Source organism: Podarcis erhardii (assembly GCF_964252035.2).
Source record: "Podarcis erhardii genome assembly, chromosome: 9".
In the NCBI taxonomy this organism is placed as follows: domain Eukaryota; kingdom Metazoa; phylum Chordata; class Lepidosauria; order Squamata; family Lacertidae; genus Podarcis; species Podarcis erhardii.
Genome location: NC_138512.1, coordinates 74,825,680 through 74,852,618, shown reverse-complemented (window position 1 = coordinate 74,852,618; position 26,939 = coordinate 74,825,680). Strand labels below are relative to the sequence as shown.

The window sequence follows — 26,939 nt, the reverse complement described above, 5'->3', positions numbered from 1 at the left end:
GGGAAGCAGTCAGCCTTCACATTTTTATTTTTCTCTCTCTAAATAAGGAAAGAGGATTTGAATCAGCAAGAACATTCCTATAAGGGAATGGGATCACTTCTTATAAATTTTGCTCAAAGGTCTGGGAACACAGAAAGCTGCCCCCCAAGTGCCCATTCAGCTTTTTTGATCTGCATAGTATGTGCTTTTACAAGTGCCCCATAATGCAGTCCCAGAGTAGCTGCACCTGCCCTGTGGAACTCCCTGCCTCTTGACATTAGGGCAGAGGTACATATGGATAGGGGGGAGTGTTTCATTAGGTACTGAGGTGGCAAGATAGCCTACCTCACAGGGCTGGTGTGAGGATGAAGTGGGAAGGAGGCAATGCTGCATGCCGCTCTTGAGCTCATTGGTGTTGAAAGGCGCGATATAAAAGTAACCATAATACACGTGAAACCACCACCTCATGTGCACGTCTGAATGCGCTAACTAGCGTTGCTGCATGTTTTATTTTGGATAACGTTGTCAAATGCTTTCTCCCCACACTCATTGATGTTTATTTTCTTTTTCATCAATTTCCTCACTTGAAATCTGAACATACCAACCCCCACCCCGCGCGCCCCAAATCTCTCCTTGCTGGGTAGCCATGGCTAACCGACGTGTCATTCGTCCGCTAGCTCCGCCCTTTTGTCGACAACCCTTCTTTCTCCGTGGAGGATAGGCCCGTCGCTCTCCCTTCCGGAGGAGCCGGTTGGCTACGACGATTCCGTTACACGTCCCGCCTCTTGAGGCCCGTTTGTACCTGTATTTGCGTGCGTGTGGGTTAGCTCCTTGAATCGGCGGCTTTTCATTGGCGGGATTCGTTCTCCCTTGCCATTCATTGGAGGGATTTGGGTCTCTCTTTTTTTTTTTGCGCCCACCCCTCGGCTGCCTTCGCAAAGCCGCATTGGACGTCTTCGCCCGTCGCTCCGCGCAAGGAAAGCTCTGATTGGTAGGCGGTTTTCTTCTTCTCCCACCCCTCAAGGTTTCGCAGAGGGGAGGAGGCGGCGGCGGCGGAGAAGGCGTTCGGCGCAAGCGCAGTGCCCGCCGTTTCCGCGGCGAATGGGGCCGCGCTGCGGATGGAGCCGCTGCAGAATGGAAGCGGCGAGGAGGGAGAGGAGGCGAGGCCGCCGCCGGGCGCCATGGCGTCGGGGCGCGAGGCCGGACCCCCCGCGGAGCAACGGCTGAGGCGAAGCCCCGCCCCTGCGGCCCTGGCCGGGCGGCGGCGCAACGGCGCCTCTGGGAAGGCGGAGGCCGAGGAGCGCGCGGGCCCCGCCCCCCGGCCGCGCCTCGACTCCCTCCGCAAGAACCGCCCTCGTGAGTGGCTGCTAGGGGGCGCCGGAGGGGCGGGGCCTGGGAGAGGGGGAGGGGCCTGGGAGAGGGGGAGGGGCCTCGCGGGGTTAGGGCGGGGCTCCCTATCAAAGAACTAGGCATGGCTTGCCTTGAGCTTTCATTTGTTGTTATTAAAAATATATGAATTATTAATAATTTATTAATTGTTAAAATTATATTAATTTTTGTTGATTAAATTTGCATTCGATTTAATTATTTCATGAAATTTATACACCGCTAGATTGTGTAAAAAAACCCCCAAACCCCCAAAAAGATAAAATGAGGAACCATATTTTGCTCTTTTCAGGGTAGGATTGGATTTCACATTGTTACCTTATTGTTCTGACTTCCTTCCACCTCCATTTTATCTCTCTTACTGCATTTGCAGCCCACCTTTTTTCTCTCCCTCCCTCCCTTCCTCAGCTTCATTTTAGTCTCATGACAACCCCATGAAGTTGAAACAAAATAAAAAAAATTCCTTCCTGTAGCACCTTAGAGACCAGCTAAGTTTGTTATCGGTATGAGCGTTCGTGTGCCTTTTTCTTTTCTACAAAAAAATAGATTGTACCTACCTGTAACTAGAACCCATGAGGTTGGTTAGGTTGAGAGAAAGGGACTTCCCTCAAGGGCCTCTCTCAAGTTTTGTGACTGCGTGAGGGTCTGAACCCTGGTCTCCCAGCTCCTAGTTAAACGCTCTGACCACTACCCTGCCCTGGCACTTCACAAGAACCTTGTTGATGTAGATTAGGGGGAGAGAGAGAGAGAGAGGTGGATATTGCTGGCTCAGAATTGCCTGTGGAGCTTCATGAATGAGTGTAGATTCGAACTTGAGTCTCCCTGGTCCTCATATAAATATTTTGGTGGCTAGAATTTGCAGACGAAGCTATATAAATTGTAGCTTGAGAAAGGAAAGATTGTGTTACCTGTGGCAGCCGATAAGAAAAAGAAGAGGCTTGTGACTGCTTTTATTTATTTAACCCGGGAATTTCCAACAAAGCTTACACAATTTCCCAATTCAGAAAGCAAAATTAAAGTACAGTGTAGTAATTTAAAGTAGTATACTGGCTATGCACTGCTCCCATTGGAGATTGCATCTAAACCTAACAAACCCAGTGCAGCTAAACCGAATGGAATGGCATTAAAAAGCGGAGGGGAGGCCTTTTACAATTGGGGGGAGCCACTACTGAGAGAGCTCTGTTGCTGGTAGCCTAAGGTTACCAGATTTTTTTCAATGAATCCGGGGAAACTTTAAATAAATAAATACATACTTACTACAAGTTCGGGACATTGATGCTGCAGCGATGGCAGTGTCAGAGGGGCGGCTGCCACCTTGACCTCAACCGCCACCTTTCCCTTTCCTCTGAGGCTTCTATCTCTGTGAGCCTGGGCAGCCCCTGAGTTGTTGGTTCTTCGGTGGTGGTGGTGGGGAAGCGGTGTGCGGTGGGTCAGGCATGGAAGGCGGAGAAGGAGGGCCGAGAGCGGCAGCGGCGGTGAGGCTCAGGCAGCGCGATGCCTCCCTTCCCATCGGAGCAGCCCCAATCCCATTCCTACTTGCGTGCAAGCAGGAGGGGGCGGAGATCCCTCAGCTGGGAAGGGAGGCTTCCCGTTGCCTAACTGAGAGATCCCTGCCCCTTCTTGCTTGCACGCAAGCTCTGATAGGCAGCGTGAAGCCTCCCTTCACAGCTTAGTTGCTGGGGTCAGGGAAGGTGGAGGCAGCCCGGCAGCTGCATCTTAGAGCCCCTGCACCACCATCACATGGAGACTTCCGAGCAGCTCCTGAATCCAACCAGAGCCAACTGCTCCGGGCTGCTGAGACTGCCACCACTGCGTTTCCCGGGGACATTAGATGAAATCCGGGGACATTCGGGGGATGGAATTTGTCCGGAGACCTATTCGCAAATTCGGGGACTGTCCCCAGGAAACGGGGACGTCTGGTAACTCTATGGTAGCCAGTTGTACCTCAGATGGCTGAGGAACCCAGAGATGAAAGTTTAGTGTAATGCAGAGGCAGGGAATCAAATAAAATACTGTGAAACAGTGCTATGAGATTCTGTGTGAAGAATGCCCTGCTTATTTAGATACTACACATTCATGGACTTTCATAAGTCTAACAGAGGAAATCTTGTTTCTAAATGAATTTTTTTAAAATACATATACAATTGGGTCATGTATGGCATCAACTTTAGTACATGTGCATTTTTAAAAAATCTCATTTTGAAGACCAATTCTGTATCTGACATTACACCACTGCCATCTTGTTCATTCTATGCTCATATAATGGATGCCACATGGCTTATGCCATAAGAAACCAATTTATCTTAAAGGATGCCATGAGATTGTTTGCTGAAACAGGTTTATGTGGCTATTTTTCCTGAATGTACATACATGTCAGCAAGCTGAAAAACTCTGGAATTCATTGTCTGAATAAACACGAGGCTTCTATCAGGATGGCAGGCATGAAAAAGCTGACTCTGAATCTTGAGCCTGTCCATAATTATTACAGAAGAATCTTGTGTTTGTAGCTCGAGAACTAGGGCTAGATGCTGTTCTGGTTTAATCAGTCTAGAGTTGAAAAGAGTGGCTTTTTTTTAAAAAAAAGAATGTGTTGATGAGCTAGCCCTGCCTTCTGCAACTTGGTGCCCTCAAAATGTTTTGGATTACAAGTCCCATCAGACCCGGTTGCCACATTCCGATTTAGAGGAAGTGTTGGTGTTCAGTGGGAAATGCATAGATGAGGTTGGCAGATGTTTGCTGGAGGTCTTGAGTAGGGCAAAATCTCAGTGAAGGTGCAAAAGGAGAAAGTAAAAGGGGGAAGGAGCTGACGGGGTGTCATTGTCACAAATGGGGTTCAAGAAACGATGCCATAAGACTGCCTTTGTTGTGCAGTTGCATGTTGCAATTAATTCGAGCTGAAAGGGATGTTGACACTTAGCTGCAGAAATCATGCCTCGTTTGCTGTGTTCAAAGGGTTGCTTTGCATATTTTCAGCGGCTCCCTATATCCCCCTTCACCAACTATCTGAATGTTAGGTTGATGAAATAATTACATAATTGCAAATCCTCCTGCTGCAGCTGATAAACTGCAAAGAAAATGGAGGCCCCTGGCACAGGGGCTGGGAAAATTTGTTTCTTTGGTTTAGCTGCAGTTTTCTGCATCTCAGGACTGTTGCTTGTTTGAATGCTGTTAGTCATGCAAAAAATTCTGCCAGACACACAAATCTGCCTGAATTGTGCTTGATCATTATCCATGCTGGGATACAGCTGGTAATCATGTTGCACATCTGTAAATACTATTCAGGCAGTTTCTGGGGTGATACTAGATGATGCAGTTCCATATGTTCTGAAGGTTTAGGTTTTTTTAAGTGTGATTTGAAGCCATTTTGGTAAATCTAGCCTTTTCCTCACTTGCACCTGAGCATTTGGTATATAAGGTTCTCAGGCATCTTTCCTACCTGAGAAGTAAAACATTTTGTTGGTAGGAATCATGTCTACATAAAGCTACATATGCATGGCAGTTGTGATGGTGTGGAAATGGCTTTTTGTGCATGCTTAATGTCAGTCTAGGTACTCAGCACAGGTAGAAGCAAAACAAATGACTCCTTCCTTGGAGGTTTTTAAGCAGAGGTTGGATGGCCATCTGTCATGTATTAGTTGAGATTCCTTCATTGCAGGGGGTTGGACTAGATGACCCTTGGATACCTTCCAACGCTACAATTCTATGTTAATGCCTGATATGAGACACACATATGTATAAAATATATTTTAAAAAGATATGAGACACGTGTTGTTCATATGGTCATGCTTTTCAGATTATTGTCTTCCAATGAACTACTCTATTCCCAACTTTTGAATGAAAAGTGTAATGTCGGTGGACAACAAAAGAGGTTTAAAGACACTCTCAAGGCAAATCTTTAAAAATGTAGTATAAACACCAACAATTGGGAAACACTGGCCTGCGAGCGCTCCAGTTGGAGAACAGCCTTTACCAAAGGTGTCATGGGCTTTGAAGACACTCGAACTCAGGACGCAAGGGAGAAACATGCTAAGAGGAAGGCACGCTTGGCAAATCCACACCGTGATCAACTCCCGCCTGGAAACCTATGTCCCCTCTGTGGAAGGATGTGTGGATCCAGAATTGGCCTCCATAGTCATGTACGAATACACCGTTGAAACTGTATTCATGGAAGACAGTCTTACTCGGCTACGAGTGATCGCCAAAGAAGAAGAATGAGACACAGTTCCTCTAAAAATGCAGCTCCTATAAAAGAATTGGAGCCCCTTTCATAAAAGTCCCTCCCTGCAATGCAGGCTGGGTCTGTTTTTCCTGCTATTAAAAAAAAAGAAAAAAGGTCTAGCCAATGGAATGTCACAAAGCAGATATATTGCAGGCCTTCAGTGGAGGCCAGCTTGTGGGATGAATTCATTTTATACGTGAGGCAGGATTGGAGTAACTGAGCCTGAAAGTACAATGGCTGCAAGTCATTATCCTTACCTTCTGCCAAGAAAATGTCTTGGTTGGAGATAGTATCCCTTTCCACCCCACCATCCTCATGCAGAATTGATTTGTGCGCCAGCACTGGCTAGGAGGAGATCACACGTCCTAAAACAGAGAGGCTGGAGGACCATGGGGATCCTGACAGTGGAAGTTGCTAGTTCTTGCCAGTCGTCCCCCACCGCCAGACTTCAAAGGCACATGCAGTAGTGTTCTTTGTGTGTAAAAGAATCAGGAAGACAAGTTATTTTAAAAACAAGAGTATTTTGTATAAGTGTAAGTTGCGCAAGACCAAAATTGTGGTCTTTGGGAAACATAGCCCCTGATTCAAATGGAAAGTGGACCAGCAGGAATTTGGAGTAAGAGTGTTCCTTTAGACACAGTCGTGGAAGGGACATTTGATTTGTAAGTCCCGTTGCCCCTCAGTGATGTCCTCCTCTGTCTCCCATGTTACTACAACTTGGAGTCGACCAACGAAGTTGACTGCTGGGGGACTCGGGACAAACAACGTGAGGAACTTCTTTACACAGCACATAGTGAAACGATGGAATTGACTTCTGCAAAATGTGATGATGGCTGCCAGCTTGTGCGTGGCTTTAAAAAGGGGATTAGATCAATCCATGGAGTCTATAGCTATCAATGACTGCTAGTCATGATGGCTGTGTTCCTGTTTCCAGTCTCAGAGGCCTCGTGCAGGGGTCAGCAAACTTTTTCAGCAGGGGGCCAGTCCACCATCCCTCAGACCTTGTGGGGGGCCGGACTATATTTTTTTTGGGGGGGGGGAATGAAGAAGAAGAAGAAGAAGAGTTTGGATTTGATATCCCGCCTTCCACTCCCCTTCAGGAGTCTCAAAGCGGCTAACATTCTCCTTTCCCTTCCTCTCCCACAACAAACACTCTGTGAAGTGAGTGGGGCTAAGAGACTTCAGAGAAGTGTGACTGGCCCAAGGTCACCCAGCAGCTGCATGTGGAGGAGCGGAGACGCGAACCCGGTTCCCCAGATTACGAGACTACCGCTCTTAACCACTACACCACACTGGCTCTTCCTATGCCCCACCAATAACCCAGGGATGCATTTTAAACAAAAGAACACACTCTACTCATGTAAAAACACAATGATTCCCGGACTGTCCGCAGGGTTTAGAAGGTGATTGGGCTGCATCCGGCTCCCGGGCCTTAGTTTGCCTACCCGTGTCTCATGCCTCTGACAGGTGCTGAGAATGACAGTGCGAGAGGGCTGCTGGCGTCTAGCCCTGCTTCAGCTGGATAGCTCAGTTGGTTAGAGCATGGTCTGATAATGCCAAGGTTTCTGTTTTGATCCCCATAAGGGACAGCTGTATAGTCTTGCATTGCAGGGGGTTGAACTAGATTGGGGTTTCCCAAACTTGGGTCTCCAGCTGTTTTCGGACTACAGTTCCCATCATCCCTGACCACTGGTCCTGCTAGCTAGGGATGATAGGAGTTGTAGTCCAGAAACAGCTGTGGCCCTGCCAACCACTGGTATGTGGCTCCACCAAGAAATGCCCTTGAAATGTTCTTCTCCCGTTTTAAACATTGGCTTCTTTTAGGAATCCTTGTGAATCTAGGAAGCAGCATTTAATACCTCTTCTGTATGTGGCCGCAGAGGAAGTGAGGGAGAATGCATTTCTCACTCTGGCAAATGTACTTAATTCTTCTAACTTCCGCTCTTCTTATGCTAGAACAGCAACAAATAGTTCTTAGCACGGCCATTAATGTGTGCTTGGGGTAGTTTCCTGAACTGTTGTTTTAGCTTTGATTTTGAGAAACAGGTGACCTGGTAACATCACTTGCAACCACCTTCATTCTGGTTTACTGACTGTCTCATTAATAGCATGGTTTTGGGGGGGGGGTAATCTGGAGCGGTAATTGTAGTTTACAGTCACTATCTGTAGTGCTATTTATTTCAATGGGTTAGTCAGGAACAGCTGGTTGGCATATATGGATTTATACACCATGTACGTTTAGCTAATGGGCAGGCCTTGCCAGGTCAGAAGTTTGGGTATAAATGTAAAAACAAAGAACAGTTCAAATTAGTTACTTATAGCAGGCATTTCCAGCCTTGAACATTGGAATGATCAGATCTTCCACACCTGGCTTTGGAAATAAAACTAGTCGTTTTGTCTGCGGAGGGTGTTAATAAATTCTGTTGGTTTTGTACTTGATGTGTGTTTTGTGCACTGCAAGCCCTTTTTTCCTTTAGACTCTCTTTCCACTCAGCTTCCCAACGCTCAGCCTTCTTGCCCACCCCAACTTCCTTTCTCTTACGCATTTGCAGTTCTTTCCCTAATGTGGCAGAAACCATGTAGCTTTGCCAAGTTTCTAATTCATGTGTTGATGCTAGAATGCATGCGAACATTCTGCGGTGTCATGACAGTTCAGCAAGTGGTTGGGGTGAGCCCTTGTCAACTGGGGGGCGGCAACTGGGTTTTATTTTTATTTATGAAATTTGTATACCGCCCTTCATCCGTAGATCTCGGGGCAGTTCACAGCATAAAATTGCAAGATCAGTTTAGTCTCTTTAGAAATGTATAGTGGATGCTCGGGTTGTGAATGTGATTCGTGCGGGATGCACGTTCGCAACCTGCATCTGCACATGCGCGGGTTGTGATTCGGTGCTTCTGCGCATGCGCAAAGCGTGATTTAGTCACTGCTGAAACCCGGAAGTAACCCATTACAGTACTTCCGGGTTTCGGCAGTCCGCAACCCAAAAAAACACAACGTGAAGCGGCTGTAACCCGAGGTATGATTGTATCATAAAACACCACCCTTGTAATGATCCCTTTTCTCCCTTATTCCTTTCAGTCTTTCCTTGGTTTGGCTTGGATATTGGAGGGACCCTGGTGAAGCTAGTGTATTTTGAACCAAAAGACATCACCATGGAGGAAGAAGAGGAGGAAGTGGAGAATCTGAAGAGCATTCGGAAATACCTGACCTCCCACACTGCCTATGGCTCTGCAGGCATTCGGGATGTTCACCTTGAGCTAAAGGACCTTATGCTGTGTGGACGTAAAGGCAATCTGCACTTTATACGCTTCCCTACTCATGACATGCCTGCTTTTATTCAAATGGGGAGCGAAAAGCACTTCTCAAGCCTCCACACTACCTTATGTGCCACAGGAGGTGGAGCATATAAATTTGAGCAGGACTTTCGCACAGTATGCAATTTTTGGCTTATATATTTTTAAGCTGCTGTAGAACATGGTTAAAGCTTGCAAAACAGAGGTGCTGCATGGCTTCATAACCTCTGCGGCAGCTCTCTTTTGTAATGCTGTTTCCTGATTTTGAGTGTAAAGGCAGTGTGAAGTGGTCTCTGCCAGCTGTGGGAAGCTTTTGGCCCGATATATGTTGCTGAACTACAACTCCCATCATCCCTGGCCATTGGCCATGCTGGTTGGGGCTGATGGGAGTTGTAGTTCAGCAGCATTTGAAGGGCTGGATCTACACTGATATGAAAAATGCTATAAAAATGCTTTAAAATTTAGCTCTCAATGCAATTGACCATTGGTGATGGATTGCTGCTCTACAGCGTCCTCTGGTATCACATTTTTATAACACCCTTATAATGTTATAATTAACCATTGTAGCTGAGTCCCTGGTTTGCTAGATGCAAACTTTTAACATTGTTCTTGCATTCCATGAAACAAAACTTCCATGAGAAAAACTCTGTGAGCCAGATGATTCTGCCAGCTATTGCTGCTCCATCATTGCCATCTCTTCAGGATCTTAACACTGCCTTCATCAGCCTCTGTTGCCCTCTAGATATTTTGGACTACAACTCCCATTGGCTCGTGCTGATAGGAGTTGTAGTCCAAAATATCTGGAGAGCACCAGGTTGGTGAAGGCTGGCTTAATGTAGGACAGCTGACTAAAGAGTTTGTATTGCACTGATTGTAGTGGTGACTGTGTTGGCTTCACCATTGGGTTGCAGGTTTGGTGTGCGCACAGAATGCTGCTGCTCAGAACCATGTTAGAAACGCTTTCTTAGGTAACCAAAGACAAGCGAGGGGGAAAGCAGTGAAGGGAGTTCCTTTGCATCCTCTCCATGTCTGCTTCAGCAGCTGTTCTTCATTCATTAGGCAGCGGTGCTGGTTTACGGCATGCCTGTGATTTCACTGTGAATCATAGAATTTGGTGTATTCAACAGACCTTTGCTTCTCAGCTGCTTCCTCCCTCGTTCTAAACAAAAAAAAAAGAGAATTGTATCTCATACGTACTGGGAAGGATGAATGTTGATGGTTAAATGTGGGCTAATTTAACAATCAGCTCTCATCCTTTCCAGCATCTTTAAACTATGTTTCTCTGTCTCTTTTGTTTTGTTTACATCATTAGATGTTTCCTGTTTTTTGTGTGTGTTTCTTCTATTGTCCTGCCCATCCTGTTTTTCAGTTTCCAGAGATTAAACCTTCATGTAATCGGACTTCAGCGCTGTGGCTAAACTTCAGAGTAGCTACTGGTGTTTGGTTTCAGAGAGCCTAAGTCATAATCCTCCGTGAGGGCTGCCGTTCCTTTGCCTCATGGCTGTTTGCCCCATTTTTCCATTTGCCTCAACTCCTCTCTTAGTTTGCAGTTACTGGACTCGGTTTATTTTATTAAGCTATTTTTACCCAGCAGTTGCCAGGGCCCTCAGAGATGCTTTAAAACACATACAATTCATAAAAGCAATAGAATCAGCTTATAATAAGCATGCCCCCCCAATAACCCACCTTTCATCAAAGCAAATAATTGTTTGCCGGTTTAGCAAACTGGCATAGGTTTGAATAAGCCCTTTTTGCTAGCATTGATGGTGGTGAACTTTCAGGCTTTGCCATTTCTAATACTGAAACTCAAAGGGTTCTCATTTGTGGTTGGCCAGTGTTCCTAAGTGCCGAGAGAGAATGGAAGGGGGGTGGGACCTGTAAGCTGCTTGATGAGACCCTCCAGGCCTTCCTTGGAGTGTTTCAATATCTAGTTTTCTTCAAAGCTTGTTTCTCCAAACAGGTGAGTGACCTCCAGCTTCGCAAAATGGATGAACTGGACTGCCTTATTAGAGGAGTGCTGTACATTGATTCGGTTGGGTTCAACGGACACTCGGAGTGCTACTATTTTGAGAACCCAACCGATCCCGAGAAGTGCCAGAAGCTCCCCTTCAACTTGGAGAACCCCTACCCTCTTTTGCTGGTGAACATTGGCTCCGGGGTCAGCATCCTGGCTGTCTATTCTAAAGACGATTACAAGCGGGTGACTGGGACCAGGTGAGCTTTGAAAGCGTAATGCTTTCCCTTTCAGATCTGCTAAGCGAGTCCGGACCATGAATCAAGTGACTTGCAGTCCATGTGCATGGCTAGGTGATACCTCTGGTGTCATATGGGCATAGTGCAGCTGCATCATGTACAGTGGTACCTCAGGTTAAGAACTTAATTCGTTCTGGAGGTCCGTTCTTAACCTGAAACTGTTCTTAACCTGAGGTACCACTTTAGCTAATGGGGCCTCCCGCTGCGCTGCCGCCACACAATTTCTGTTCTTATCCTGAAGCAGAGTTCTTAACCCGAGGTACTACTTATGGGTTAGCAGAGTCTGTAACCTGAAGCATCTGAACCCGAGGTACCGCTGTAGCTGCTGAGGCTGCAGTTCTGTTCATCTGGCATCGAGGCCTATTTACCATAATGGGACTTATTTTGGAGGAAACATGCCTCGGGTTGAGCTACAAGAGTGTCATCGGCTCCCTTTTCTCTGTGAGGATGTAAAAAATGTAAGGATTTTGCCACATCCTCACATCTCTCATGAGGCTAGCGTGGAGGCCTGTGCCCTGACGTTGTCTATTAACTAGTTACCTTCATTTTTGCTGGGTTAAATCATAGGCATCTTGTCCTGCAAGTTGTTGGTCTTCTCCTCCCGCTCCACCCAACGCTTTCACAGGACAGTAGAAGTGATTTGTGTGTCTTGTTTCTTTGCTAGCCTTGGAGGAGGAACCTTTTTTGGTCTCTGCTGCCTGCTGACTGGCTGCTCCACCTTTGAAGAGGCCCTCGAAATGGCAGCCAACGGGGACAGCACCAAAGTGGACAAACTAGTGCGGGACATTTACGGAGGAGACTATGAGAGATTTGGGCTGCCCGGTTGGACGGTAGCATCCAGGTAAGGCCGCACCTGGTGTTTCAGTAGGGGGCATGAGGCAGCTTGAATAACTTTTCCCCATCTGTTTGGTTTTGGCAACCTGGGAAAAGGTGGCTTCTGATTGAGCCTCTGAATGTCAGTTTTGGGAAATTGCAAATTGGGAGAGCACTGTTGAGCTCATGTCCTTGCAGGCTTCCAGTTGGCTACTGCAGACTAGATGGGTCTCTGGTCTGATTCTGCCGTGAGCCTTCCTTAAGTTTTTATGTTTTTAGCTCTTGTAGTGCACTGCATTTAATTGTTTTGCTCGCCCAGAGCCTTTTGACATGGGGTAAGCTAAGAATCAGACAAATGAAAACTTGTGTCAACCCTGAAACAGAGCAGCAGTTGTCTTTATTTTGCTTCAGATGAATGAGCATAGGAAGTACCAATGAGCATAAAAAGTACCAATAGGACCCAAGAGAAGAATTGTGTCTCTAAGGTTCTTATGCCCTTATTCCCCAGGCTTCCTCAGGCTTGATGAGCCTGTCTTGTAGCCTGTGGAAGTGTGGGCTTGGAAGAGGGAAGTGAATCAGGCATGGGACTAGCCCAACTTTCACTCCAGTGCCACTTTTAACTGGCAAGAGGCTTCAGCTCAGCACACTTGATCCTGAGGGTGTTGGGTAGCAACTCTTGGAAAAGCTTCTATGGACCCAGTAGAATAGACTTGCTCCCATGAAAGGTGGTGGACTATCCTTCCTTAGAGGTTTTTAAGCTGAGGCCGGATGGCCGTCTATCAAGGATGGTTCAGTGGGTTGGACTAGATGACGCTTGGGTCCCTTCCAACTCTGATTCTAGGAACTAAAAGTTGGCAATCCCGTATGTTTCTCATGTAAATGGATTTTTAGGTGGGGGAAAAATTGTGCACAATTTTCTGTCCAGCTTTGGAAACATGATGAGCAAGGAGAAGCGAGAGGCAGCTAGCAAGGAAGACTTGGCAAGAGCGGCTTTGATCACCATCACGAATAACATCGGCTCCATAGCACGGATGTGTGCGCTTAATGAGGTATGGAAAGAGAGGAGCTGGGGAGCCAGTCAAGGGAAGTGTGTGCTTTTCAGTTCCTCACGGTCCTGTTGGTGGGGGCTGGGAATGCCTTCTGAAAGCACTATCTGACTTGTTGTGGTCTGTCGCAAATGAGCAGCCAACTCTTTTGTGCTTCCCACTTTGCTCCTCTCCTGCCACGAGCTGGAGAAATAAACCAGGAATCTTTGGTTTCCCGTTACATCTGAACGAAAGATGGTGGTTGGCTGCTCATTTACAAACCACAGTCAGCAAACTGCCCCTTAAGCTGTGGTTTGTGGTTGGCTTGCTGACTGTGGCTTCTTAGGGAGTAGCAAAAGCCAGGATCCCTGCTTTGAATGTTTCCCGCCTTCCTTTCACACGGGGGGGGGGGCATGTTTAGGGTTGGGGGGAGCAAAGTGAGAATGATCAGGCAGCATGCACAATAAACACTGATAAACCAGAGAGTCTGGCTTAGCGTTGTGTGTGAATGTGAACAATGAGTAAAGAGCTGTCTTTTTGCTCCGGTGAGCAGTGAGAATTGCTGATTCTGAGGCCCTGCACTGCACCATGGTCCAGCAATGCCTCTGAGCCACTTCCTGTTGCTGTCGAGATGTGCTGGGCAGCATTGACTAGGGATATTGTAAACCTGTTCCAAACCAAGCTAAATAATGTTTCCAGGTTTCCGATGAACCCCACTGTTAGATTGTAAACAGTACAGAGAGCTTCCTTTTCTGAGGATAGTCAGGAGAGACGGACAGGAGGATCTTTGGAGTCACTGCTGCTTCTAAAAGGGATAAAACTCCCTCTCGAGGCTGAGGACTTCAGCCGAGGAAGAGGGAGCGTGCCAGGAAGTAAGCTGTCTTGCAGCAAGAGTTGCTCCTCCTATCCCAGCTTCTTGCGTGGCATTACCTGAGCTTGGTGCTTTCAGCTTCTTTACAGTGCTGCCTTGTTGCAATCATGTCAAGCAGCATTGTACAGGGCTATGAAAGAGCCAGGCCCTGTCATCTTTTGCCTTGGGGCATCCGTGGCGCAGCAAGGAAGGCTAGCATCTCCTGCCGCTGTAACCCATCGCCTGATATAACAGCAGCTCCAAAGAGAATCCTTTGGGGGACACTCAGTGGAGGTGTGCAGTATAATTGGAAAAGCAGAGGCAAAGGTGACACTGTGGTAGGAAAGGGTTAGAGGAGGAAAGTGGTAACAGCCAGGACTTCAGCTTTACCTGATCTCAATTGCCTGCCTTCACCCCAGGTCTTAAGGGGAGTCGCTGATGCAGAAGTTCTTTCTGCAAGGTAGCTTGCACAATAGATATTGTGCTGACTTATTTCTCCTCTAGGATGTGAACTTCACACCACCCTACCCACCGTTGACCACTCCAGTCCCCCTCTCTTACTGGGCACAGCTTCTCCTGTCCCTAGATCCCAGTTCTCTCTCCACTGTTCCCCTCTTGCGAAAGCAAACATGCCACCACCTTCACAGCAGGTGCCCTGACAGTTAATATTCTGTGACTGACACTTGCCCATCAGCAGCAGCTCAGCCAGGGAATAAGGCAGGACCTCGAAGGCCACCAATCTTAAAACGTTTTCTGTCCATAGGATGAAAACCAGCAGAAACGCCCAGGAATCATCTGTTCAGTTATTTTGCTCAAACATCTCTTCTGTGATGCCTGACCCCCCACTTCATTATCTCGTTCTCTATCCTAGCTTGTCCCATTTTGCTGCAACTAATTTCTGTCAGCATCGCCCTTGAGCCAGTGCACCAACTGGACTCATGCACTTCAACCCCGACTGGGCTAGGCAAGCTGGGTAGCACTGCCAGCGACCACCTTTCTCACAGGGACAGGTCACTGTGCTGTGGACTCACAGCTTAGAGCTGAGAGCACCGGAGTCACTTGACCAATAATACAGTCGTTGCGCAGCAGAGTTTTGCAGAGTCTTGCAGAGTATAAACCACTCGGAGAGCAGCTCTGTAGAATATCTTCCTTTTATTCTATAGCTACAACTATGATACAAAACTATATAAAGAGCTAAAAGATCTAAGTATAAATCAATGCTACACTGAGAGTCTGCAGCTGCTCTTAGCAGCAACCTTATCTCTAGACACGATCTCTAACACTCTCTCTCTCTCTCCCCGATACACTGACTGACTCACTCGCTGACTGATTCACTCACTGACTAAGTAGAAAGCAGAACATTGCTCCTCCTCTCTGTAGAATCAGCAGGCTCCTCAGGAGATTCTTGGATATGGGAGGGGTGAAATCGCCTCAATTTCCACACCGCAATCTCTTCTCTCCCATCTGGACCAGGCTTGCACCCTCCAATAATTGCTTAGCTCCTGAGCCTGGTGCTAACTTGGAAATGCAAAGCAGTGCAAAGTGGGGCTCGGGGGATATGATGCTCTTAACTAACCTAAACTACTGGGAAATGTTGGTCGTTGAGTGAGACACAAAGGCAAGAACTAAATCGGCCTTCGGCAGCCTGGTGCTCTCCATAGAATGGGCTCCAGCTCCAGCCAGCTGGGGCTGATGGGAGTTGTAGCCCAACGACATTGGGGGCTGCACTAGGTTGGCAAAGGCTAAACTAAATCAAGGAAATGGCAGGGTGCATGTTTTAAGCGTGTTTGTTACTGTGAACAGAGATGTCAAGAGTCTTAACACTCCTTTCCCCTCTTGCAGAACATTAATCGGGTGGTTTTCGTGGGGAACTTCTTGCGTATCAACACAATCTCGATGAAGTTTCTGGCGTATGCTTTGGATTATTGGTCAAAGGGGCAGTTGAAGGCCCTGTTTCTGGAACACGAGGTAGAGTCACATTGAAATGCAAGCGCTCTCTTTCTTCCTCCCTCCCTCCCTCCCTCCCTCCCTCCCTCTTCCCCAACTATAGCCAAGGCGGGGTAGGGTGGGTGGTAACCACCCTGCAAATAGATTATCCACTGTTTCCATCTTTTGAATAAATAAAAGGGGGGCAGGACCTGTTTCCATCTTTTATTTCAGTGCTGTGGCTCTCGTAATCTGACAGTTCAATAATCCTGAAACTCTCTCTTTGTAATTATTATAATAATTAACTGGATTTAGATCATGTGAAAAGGATCTAGGAGTCTTGGTTGACCACAAACTTGACATGAGCCAACAGTGTGACGCGGCAGCTAAAAAAGCCAATGCAATTCTGGGCTGCATCAATAGGAGTATAGCATCTAGATCAAGGGAAGTAATAGTGCCACTGTATTCTGCTCTGGTCAGACCTCACCTGGAGTACTGTGTCCAGTTCTGGGCACCACAGTTCAAGAAGGACACTGACAAACTGGAACGTGTCCAGAGGAGGGCAACCAAAATGGTCAAAGGCCTGGAAACGATGCCTTATGAGGAACGGCTAAGGGAGCTGGGCATGTTTAGCCTGGAGAAGAGGAGGTTAAGGGGTGATATGATAGCCATGTTCAAATATATAAAAGGATGTCACATAGAGGAGGGAGAAAGGTTGTTTTCTGCTGCTCCAGAGAAGCGGACACGGAGCAATGGATCCAAACTACAAGAAAGAAGATTCCACCTAAACATTAGGAAGAACTTCCTGACAGTAAGAGCTGTTCGACAGTGGAATTTGCTGCCAAGGAGTGTGGTGGAGTCTCCTTCTTTGGAGGTCTTTAAGCAGAGGCTTGACAACCATATGTCAGGAGTGCTCTGATGGTGTTTCCTGCTTGGCAGGGGGTTGGACTCGATGGCCCTTGTGGTCTCTTCCAACTCTATGGTTCTATGATTCTAACATTCACCCCGGGCATCCCCGACTCGGTTGTTGTCTCTCTGTGTTGTGGTTCAAGCAATATGGCTTTCAGTATTTCTTACTTCTTGCAGTCTTGCACCCTGCTGTAATTTTCCTCTCTGCCACTGCTGAACTGTTTTGGTTTCTTTCTCCCTCTCCTTTTGATCTTCTTTTATGGGCCAGCAGTCCTGTCTTTCCTGCAGAGGTGTGTCAACCTCCCCTGAAACAGATTGTGAACCATGGAGGTTTCTCAGCAGAGTTTGGGGGTTGGACTCGATGGCCCTTGTGGTCTCTTCCAACTCTATGATTCTATGATTCTATGATTCTAGAGCTTAACTATCCTGAGGACGCAGGGCGGTGAATAGCAATTTAGTAGGTCATATAAAAGGAGCAAAGAGGGGAGGAGGTGGGGTAATACCCAGATATATGTGTGTGTGTGTGAGAGAGAGAGAGAGAGAGAGAGAGCGCGAGAGAGAGAGAGCTGAACTTAATAAAAAGAAGCGCCCCCCCCCCACACACTGAAAGCAAGTAGTTCATCTGAATGTGAGGGGCTTGTGAGGGGGGACTCAGCCAATCTCAGAGCAAGTGTGTGACAGGGTCCTTGTTTGCCTTTCTGGCTCGGTGTGGTCACACATAGTGGTGTTTTTTTCTTTTTAAAGGATATCTAAGCAAACTACCATCACTTTAAAATCAAAGTAATGAATAGGCCGATCTTGATCTTTGGGGCAAGTGTATTTTGACAAGCAATCTGATCCTTTGCATTTCGTTTCTTTAAACAGGGCTACTTTGGAGCGGTTGGAGCTCTTTTGGAGCTTTTGAATACATCCTGATTCGAGGTGGAGCCTGGGCCCAGGTTTTGCTGCTGGCAACGTCTACACCAAAGGGAACATCTCTGTTCATTCTGCTTTATTTGTAAGGGGGGGGGCGGTCTTGTCTGTTTGACAAATAACAGGAAGAAATAGTGAGTGACCTCAGCGATCAGTGCCGAAAAGGACAAAGGTGTGTGTGCTTTTTAAATAGCATAATCTGAATATAAACTAGTTTGTAAGAAGCCTATATCTGTTTATGCGAACTGTATTTGTCTTGCCTCTGGTAAAATACATGTTCAATCAGTCTTGCTTTGAGCAGCTCATGCCGTGAGGTGGCTGAGAGGGGGTCAGGGGCATGGGTGGTACAGGTTGTACTATTCTGAAAACCAGCCTTTGCCAGCCTGGTGCCCCTGTAAGTTTTGGACAGCAGCTGCTGTTTTTGGAGGACACTAGGTTGGCGGAGGCGGCTCAAAACCTATTTTTAAGTTCTGTTTTTTTAAAACTTTCTAATCTTGTATGGACTCTTATTAATTTTCATCATAGCGCTGAACTGTGTAGAATATGAAAACACACTTGAGATATTAAATCTATTTTTAAAAAGAACAGTGTGCAGCCTTATTGCTTTCAAGAAAATTGCTTTCCTGCTTGTGTTCATGTAAAGAAATTGGGGAGAAGGAAGGGGATCTGGGGAAGAGAAGGATTTAAGCCTGCATTCCCAGTTACGGCGACACAATCTGTCAACTTCCTTCTTCTGAAGAGGCCATCTTGGAGTACGGGGAGGGTGGGGATCAGAAGCCACATTTTCAGGCTGCAAGTGAGCACCAAGCTGAGCCCATCATGTAGCCTAGAGTCACTCTAGTTCCCAGAATTGGCTAAGATGGCTGGGGCTGATGGAAGTTGTAGTCCAACAACATCTGGGGACCCAAGGTCAAAGAAGATTGCTCTAGATCAGGGTTTCCCAGACTTAGGCCTCCAGCTGTTTTTGGACTACAATTTCCATCATTCCTGACCACTGGTCCTGCTAGCTAGGAATGATGGGAATTATAGTCCAAAGATAGCTGGAGATCCAAGTTTGGGGAACCTTGCTCTAGATCACACTTCAGAAGATATGCTTTCCCTTGTGCCTTGGAAGTACTTTCCCCCGCCCTCTAGCAAGGCAGCAATGTGCCAGCAGAAACAGGCATGGGTGCATCTCTGATCCCATGCTGCAGCCTAGACTGCAAACCCTCCTCCTTGTACCATTGCATACCAAACACCCATGGTGCCACTGCTACTTGAGGCCCATGAGCTGTAGATGGACCACCTGTGGGTTGCGTGACCCAGTTATTGGGCATCTGTTGTAGTTGTTACGAGTAGAATTTACATGCCAAGGCAGTTCACAAATAAATAAAAGCCGACAGCATCATAACAAGGATGAAACAAAAAATACAGCTGCCTGTAATTAAAACACATAGTAAAACAAGTACATAAAACACCAGTAATTAACATCCTTTGAAGTAGCAAGGCAAGAGATGAAGGAAACGTTTGTCTAAATAGGTGAGTCTTCAAGAGCCCACGGAATGCCAATACTGATGGGGCCTTTTGGCATTTCCATTGCAATTCTAGGTTGGGTGCATGTGCAGGCTGACTCACAGTTCTCAAATTCCCTACCAGTTGTAACTATAAAAAAGGCACAGAAAAGGATTGTGGGTTTTTGGTTTAACGGGCGGGAGGTCTTTTTTTGAGCCAGATGGTAGGAGTTTTCAAGCACTGAACGCTTCCTCTAAGCATTGATTATAAAAATAATCTCCCGAATTGCTAGTTTTTTCAATGAACCATCCAGATGCTAAGAGTAGGCAATTGAATCTCTTGGCTCCCACTGCTAGAACACTGGGTGATTCTTCCCTCTTGTGCTACCTTGATGAGCATGGGGGCCACACACAATTTAACAGAGGGGTGGACAACCTTTGAGCGACTGAGGGCCTCACTGACACATGGTAAACCCTCTTGAGTGTCCACATTGCTTGGTTTAGGTGAAGTGGAAAATCAATACTTCTTTATCTGTATACCTAAAGAAGTGTCTCCACCCCCATCATTCTGCATGGACTCTGAGGTCCTCCTCTGAGGGCCTTCTGGTGGTTCCCTCACTGGGAGAAGTGAGGTTACAGGGAACCAGGCAGAGGGCCTTCTCGGTAGTGGCACCCATCCTGTGGAACACCCTCCCATCAGATGTCAAAGAAATAAACAACTATCTGACTTTTAGAAGACATCTGAAGGCAGCCCTGTTCAGGAAACTTTTTAATGTTGGGCAGGGTATAAAATCATTATCATCATCATCTCAATCTGAAGTGGTTCTTTCCTTAAAGGTAAAGGTACCCCTGCCCGTACGGGCCAGTCTTGACAGACTCTAGGGTTGTGCGCTCATCTCACTCTAGAGGCCGGGAGCCAGCGCTGTTCGGAGACACATCCGGGTCACGTGGCCAGCGTGACGAAGCTGCTCCGGCGAACCGGCACCAGAGCAGCACACGGAAATGCCATTTACCTTCCCGCTAGTAAGCAGTCCCTATTTATCTACTTGAACCCGGGGGTGCTTTCGAACTGCTAGGTTGGCAGGCGCTGGGACCGAGCAACGGGAGCTCACCCCGCTGCGGGGATTCGAACCGCCGACCATGCGATCGGCAAGTCCTAGGCGCTGAGGTTTTACCCACAGCGCCACCTGCGTCCAGGTTCTTTCCTTAATCCCCTCTAAACACATTCTATTTCTATTTGACATTGCAATAAAATTTGATTCTTTTGTACCTGATGATTTCCCCTCAAAGTCCCTCTCCTTGCTCCCAAATCCCTGCAAATCCATATGCTTGTTCTCACCAATGTGATCGATGGGTTAATAGGTGAGGCTGACTTCATTACCTCTACTGCTTCTCTTCACTGCTGGCTGCCGAAGGCATCCAGTGGCAGAAACAACGCAGCAGTGAATCAAAGTAAATAGGCCACCAACTGGAAGAAGGAACAGGAAAGAACTGTGGAATTGTAGAGTTGGAAGGGACCCAAGGGTCATCTAGTCCAACCCATGCAATGCAGGAACCTCAACTCAAGCTTCCATGGCAGATGGCCACCCAACCTCTGCTTAAAAACTTACAATGATGGAGAGCCTGCTACCTTCCAAAGGGAGTCTGTTCCACTGTCAAACAGCTCTTACGGTCAGGAAGTTCTTCCTGATGATTAGAAGGAATCTCCTTTCTTGTAACTTGAAGTGATGGGTTCGAGTCCTGCCCTCCAGAGCAGAAGAAAACAAGCTTTCACCATCTTCCATGTGGCAGCCCTTGAGATATTTGAAGATGGCTGTCATAGCTTCTCTCAGCTACAAATCCACATTTTACCAGCTTCTCTTTTTATTATTATACATTTTTATTGATTTTTTAACATACAGTGGTGCACCGCAAGACGAATGCCTCGCAAGACGGAAAACTCGCTAGACGAAAGAGTTTTCCGTTTTGGAGGTGCTTCGCAAAACGAATTTCCTATGGGCTTGCTTCGCAAGACGAAAATGTATTGCAAGTTCCTGCGGGTTTTTTTCCCTCCCCCCCCCTTTTCTTAGCCGCTAAGTCGCTTATCTGCTTATCCGCTAAGCCGATAAGCCGCTAAAAGCCGCTAATAGCGTTAATAGCGCTAATCCGCTAAGCCGTCAATGGGCTTGCTTCGCAAGACGAAAAAACCGCTAGACGAAGAGACTCGCGGAACGGATTCTTTTCGTCTTGCGAGGCACCACTGTATCAGTTCCAACAGTCAAACAACATATCACCTTATACAGTGTTTTAGACTTCCGTCAACACCTCTGATGATTTTCCGTTCTTTATCGCTTCTTCTGCATTTCTTAATTTCTATATTGCATTTAATTGTCCTTAACTAATAATTCTTTTCATAGTCTTTCTTGTAATATTTCAGACTTAAGAAACAGGTAGGGTCTTTTTTAAATGAAAAGAAAGATAACATGTTGATTTTTGTGTGTTGTGTATTTTTTTATAGCTTTCGTGTTGTTGTTGTGTGGAAAATACTAATAAAATTCATTAAAAAAAGAAAAAGAAAAGAAAGATAACATTTTCAATGAATATACCATATTTTTTGTTCTATAAGACTCACTTTTTCCCCTCCTAAAAAGTAAGGGGAAATGTGTGTGCGTCTTATGGAGCGAATGCAGGCTGCACAGCTATCCCAGAAGCCAGAACAGCAAGAGGGATTGCTGCTTTCACTGCGCAGCGATCCCTCTTGCTGTTCTGGCTTCTGAAATTCAGAATATTTTTTTTCTTGTTTTCCTCCTCCCAAAACTAGGTGCGTCTTGTGGTGTGGTGAGTCTTATAGAGAGAAAAATACGGGATATCCCCTCCACAGATACCTCTGTGATGGCATTAAAATATCCTGTTCTTCAATAAAATGGAAACCAGACTGTATCATTTTTGGGGATGCCCTTAATTAGTCTCCAATGGTACGTCAGCACTGTTAATAAACTATGGTTCCCAGCATTCCTCAGAGGGAAGCCATGACTGTTTATCAAGTGGTATAGATTTATTCCATTTCCCCAGGGCAAAAAACACTAGAGCAACTGGGCCTGAGGTGGTGACAGTCCTGGCAAATGCCCAGCTCAGTTCTCTTTCCCGATTCATTTGGCAAATGAAATAAAAATGAATTATCTTCGTACGGATGGTTAAAAACACCCTTTTCAAAAGAGCCGGGATCTTGAGAGAAGTCAGCCGTCCTGCTGCAGCGATACATTTCTGGCAAATGCAAAGTAGGTCAAGGGGAGCTTAAGCGCTTAAATGACTTTGTTCCCCATGTTTTGTCATTAGTAAATAGTGCATCCCATTTGAAGAGAGCAATTATTGAAGAAGTAGGGCAGTTGATTGGTGGGGGAGGGCTGGGTAGAGCATTAGAAAAATGTGGGAAGAAAAAGTGTTGCATTTTGGCTGGAAACTCCCAGGGGGGAAGGTTGGAGACATGGGGCGGGAAGTGATCTGGCACAAGGAAATGGTGAAATCATAGAATTGTAGAGCTGGAAGGGATGGGTCATCTAGTCCAGCCCCCTGCAAATCACAGCAGAATCTTTTATACTGAAGGACAATGGTGACTTTTTAAATACAGCCATACCTCGAGTTGAAGTAGCTTCGGGTTAAGCGTTTTCAGGTTACGCTTTGCAGTGACCCGGAAGTAACGGAATGCGTTACTTCCAGGTTTCACCGCTCGCGCATGCACAGGCGCTCAAAATTACATCACGCATGCACAGAAGCGGTGAATCACGGCATGCGCAGACACGGGGTGCGTTTGCTTCAGGATGCGAACGGGGCTCCGGAACGGATCCCTTTCGCATCCAGAGGTACCACTGTACAGTCATACCGCATGTTACGTTTGCTTCATGTTACGTTCTTTCAGGTTACATCCCGCAGCGACCCGGAAGTACCGGAAAGGGTTACTTTTGGGTTTTGCCGCTCGCTCATGCGCAGAAGCGCAAAATGACGTCATGCGCATGCGCAGAAGCGCTGAATTGCAACCCATGTGTGCAGACGCGCCGCTGCGGGTTGAGCTCTTTTCATGTTGCGAACAGGCCTCTGGAACGGATCCCGTTCACACACCAGCCCCATACCTCATAATGTCTTAGGGTAGATGAGAGCTGAAAAGGCAGAATTCAGAAGCCTTTTATTGGCATCAAATACAAACATCCAAAACAAATCAATACAGAATTACCACTTCCCCAGTGACACAAAACATTTGCTAAAAGAAAGGAGGCAGAGCAGTCTATCGTCACATCTCTAGGTCTCCAGGGAGATCAGGCGTTTGCAGTGTATTTCGATATTTAGCCACTAACTTGGTGAGCTCCTGATCATTCTCTAGTAATAGAAAATGTATGACCTCCAACTCTGGTTTCCATTTGGAGATGCAGAGTTGATCTAGAAATTGCTGATGGAGATCAACATATAGTTTACAATTGAGAACCATCTGTGTGAGGGTTTCCACCAGGTGATCTTCACATGGACAAGTTCTTTCTCCTTCCACCCTGCCTGAGAACCTTCCCCAAAGGAAGAGTTTGGATTTGATATCCCGCTTTATCACTACCCTAAGTAGTTTCAAAGCGGCTAACATTCTCCTTTCCCTTCCTCCCCCACAACAAACACTCTGTGAGGTGAGTGGGGCTGAGAGACTTCAGAGAAGTGTGACTGGCCCAAGGTCACCCAGCAGCTGCATGTGGAGGAGCGGGGAAGTGAACCCGGTTCACCAGATTACGAGACTACCGCTCCTAACCACTACACCACACTGGCTCTCAAAGGAGGTTTGATGGGTTTGAATTAAACCTGGCCAGCGAAAATGCCCTTCTTTCTTGAGGGTTAAGCAGAAATTCAAGGTAATTGTGGTTAGTTTCATGTGCCCAAGAAAGTTGAAAATAAAGATGGGGACATGTTTTCGCCGCTGCTACTGTTATTTCTTGGCATTCAATATCCCACAACCTAGTTTTTATTATAGCCTTGGCAGATGGTAGGGACATCGATCGCAAAAGTTCCACTGACAGTCTGAGTTGCTGTACCTTCTTGTTAAACTGTTGTAGCCCTGGGGAAAGAAAGGGGTCTAACAAAACTGAGGAGAGGAGAGTGCAACCAGCTTAGGGAACACGCTTCAGAAACATGATTTAAAGAGGGAATGTTTTTAAAGCTGGGCTTTTGCTGACAAAGGCTCACTCTGCATGTTGTGCAGGGGATGTGGTCCTATCTTTTGAAACCTGTGCAAAACCGCCCGATGAGGCCTGTTTAAAAATTGGCCAGCTTGTGTTCACCTGTCACGGGGGTGGGGGTGGGGGGGTGGCAAGAGAGAGCCATTCCTTTCAAAGCTTTGCTTGTTACTCCTCTGAGTCACTGGAGGGCAGCACAGATCCACCCAGTAACACTTGCTGAGATGAGAAAAACGGTATTTGCTGCAGCTCTTTTCAAAAAGAGCGTGCGAAAGTGACGAATGCAGCCTTCAACGTGAATTGAGGAGTGATGCCTGGCAATGGAACCGCCTTCTCATTTATTTATGTTTATTTTATTAAGGTTATCTATAGAGTGCTGTTGTGGCGAGACAGTGGTCCAAAATGTGGTTGATTGTTTCAAAGTTTTAGCAAATTTAATCCAGTGCATCACAGCCTTCAAATATTTCAAGACCCAATCTAGTTTTCGTAGCTTCAACTGGCACGGCAACCTCGAGCCCACTCAAACTTGTGGCCCTTGGATCTGATGTATGGCTTAGTGTGGCTGTGTGGGGTTCCAGGGGCCTTGCCGAAATGCCTGTAAACTTTGCAAGCCTTCCTGGGTCCAGAAAGCAGCACAGTTCCTTGGCCCTTGGGGGCAGCCATGGCCAAGTGGTCAAAAGTTATGATCTGGCCACCAGCTTTCAGGTCACTCTCAGGACACAAACCTTCAGTTTGGGGATTTCGTGGATGTGAACATCATCAGTCACTGTACCCACCACGACAGCAGTTTTCTTCTGCTGCCCTGGGAGCTTCATCTTACGGATCATGCGGGAAACGGACAGCGGAGGCCTGTTGGTGTGGGTCATAAAGAGCCGTTTCAGAATCACCTTGTTGAATTTTGCATTGGTCTGTCAAGCAAGAAATCTGTAGAGCTTGACCAGGAGTTGAAGGTAGATATCCTGACTCTTAGGCTCTTTGCATCAAACTTTCTGGTCCTTGTTGTGGCAAATGTCGACTCCCATGGCAGCGCCAGCAGTGCCTGGAAAAAAAGTGTTTCAAAGTTTTGTCACTGGGTGTATGGCAGACTCACCGAATGGGGTAGCTGAGTGTCACGGACTGGTAGGATCGGAGGGAGGAACCAGCTGGGGGAAGAAGGCTCAGAGCCCGGGGTGGTGGTGGGACAACAACGAGACGTCAAAGGGAGAAGACTCAGAGGAGGTGTCAGACGCTGAAGAGGCAACAGGGCTTAGTGAGCTGGGAGAGTCTGTGGCAGAGAATCGGAGGCAGAAGCTGAATCAGGAGAGGAGGAATGCCCAGAGGCAGAGATGAGTCTGGCTGGTGAAGAAGTCCAGGGGTCTTCTCCTCCTGACAAGCTCTCCTTCCCTTGGTCTCCCAGAACCACCAGCAGAGGCCTAAAATGGGCAGAGGAGAGATTGGCTGTACACAAGCTCAGTCTCAGATTGCTTGGGGGAAAACCCTGGAGACAAGGGGCTTTGCGCAGCCGTGGGAAGGCAGGGACCTTCTGTCTTGGCCACTGATTCTAGCAGGGATGAGCTGTTGTGCTCAGGAGGCCTGAGACTCAACCAAGTCTGTACAGATTGTGATTTTGCTAATAAAGAGTTAACTTCAACTTGCGTGGTATGATTTACTGCTGGCTCGCTCCTGACACTGAGTTTGCACATCAGTCTTCTAACTTATGGAAAACTGGAAGACCCAGGAGGACAGCAGCAGACGTCCACCTACCCAGAAGTGCAACTGATCAGCTCTTTGAGGTAGCCTTTGTTCTGGGAACCTTTTCATGTAGGAACAGGTTTTGCTGATAAGACAAAATAAATGACTCTGGTTTTTTTAAAAAACCAAACAAGCACTGATATGGCTGGGAACACCTGCTGAAAACATCAGGCCTCTCTCACCTGGTTCTCCTCACTCTGCCTCTGTCTGTCGAGGACCGCAAAGGCTGTCTCTAGAAAACTGGTGTGGGTTAGGAGCAGAATAAGAGCTTCCTGGGTCAGGTCAAATGCCACCTTGTTGAGCATCCTGTTCCCACTGTGGCCACCAAGATGCTTGCGCAAGCTGGACCCGAGCACAAGAGCAGCGAGAGGCTGATGAGTCACACCCAGTGAGCATCAGGGCCGAGTGGGGATTCGAACCCTGGTCTCCCAGGCCCTATTCTGACACTGCAGCCACTGTGCCACACTGGCTGTAAATACTGGAATAGCGACTCATATTGGAAAAGCAAATTTTAAAAGGCTGGTGTGTGCAAAAGCCAGAGAAGCACAGTATTCAGAGAAAACAAAGCACGTATCCCTTGGGCCTGCTAGTCTTCCCCAAAGTATTGTTGCAAGACATAAGAAATTGCCAAGGGGCCTTTTGTTTTTGTGTGTGGAACACACAGGAGGTTTCCTGCAAGGAGAGAGAGAGAGAGAGAGAGAGAGAGAGAGAGAGGAAGGAGAGGCTGGCATCACCTTCTAGGCGGTTCTGATCTTAGGGTGTTTCAGAAGAGGACTTACTCTTTTAAGGCGGTTGCTGAGATATATCACAAATGGGTCATGGGCAGTGTTTGTTTTTTAATTTGCTAAATTTCCCTCGGTAATGGTCAATCTGGATTTGATGGTGGAGGGGCAGGGAACAGGCGGGCACAGTCATACCTTCAGGTTGCGTTTTTTCAGGTTACGGACTGCCGAAACCCGGAAGTACCGG

At 47.0% G+C, this 26,939-nt stretch overlaps 1 protein-coding gene, 1 long non-coding RNA gene and 1 pseudogene across 5 annotated transcripts in view; 2 read left to right on the top strand and 1 right to left on the bottom strand.

Annotated features, from left to right (window-relative positions):
• Window positions 1–26,939, top strand: part of LOC309350495 — a 122,730-nt gene that overhangs the window by 52,776 nt on the left and 43,015 nt on the right. The window lies entirely within an intron of this gene.
• Window positions 977–18,151, top strand: PANK2 (pantothenate kinase 2). 3 transcript variants are annotated; one of them, XM_081877244.1, is made up of 7 exons: window positions 977–1,335; window positions 8,664–9,016; window positions 10,839–11,092; window positions 11,796–11,972; window positions 12,870–12,993; window positions 15,662–15,787; window positions 17,519–18,151. In XM_081877244.1, the coding sequence occupies exons 1-7, from the start codon at window positions 1,098–1,100 to the stop codon at window positions 17,567–17,569; spliced, it is 1,323 nt and encodes a 440-aa protein (XP_081733370.1). In that variant the 5' UTR covers window positions 977–1,097; the 3' UTR covers window positions 17,570–18,151. The 3 variants fall into 3 exon arrangements, with proteins under 3 accessions (XP_081733370.1, XP_081733372.1, XP_081733371.1); XM_081877246.1 differs by lacking the exon at window positions 977–1,335 and having other exon boundaries at window positions 8,733–8,867; XM_081877245.1 differs by lacking the exon at window positions 977–1,335 and having other exon boundaries at window positions 8,733–8,873.
• On the bottom strand, window positions 24,672–25,276 carry LOC309349786 (large ribosomal subunit protein eL18 pseudogene; annotated as a pseudogene). Its single transcript has one exon. The product of its transcript is annotated as a large ribosomal subunit protein eL18 pseudogene (transcript).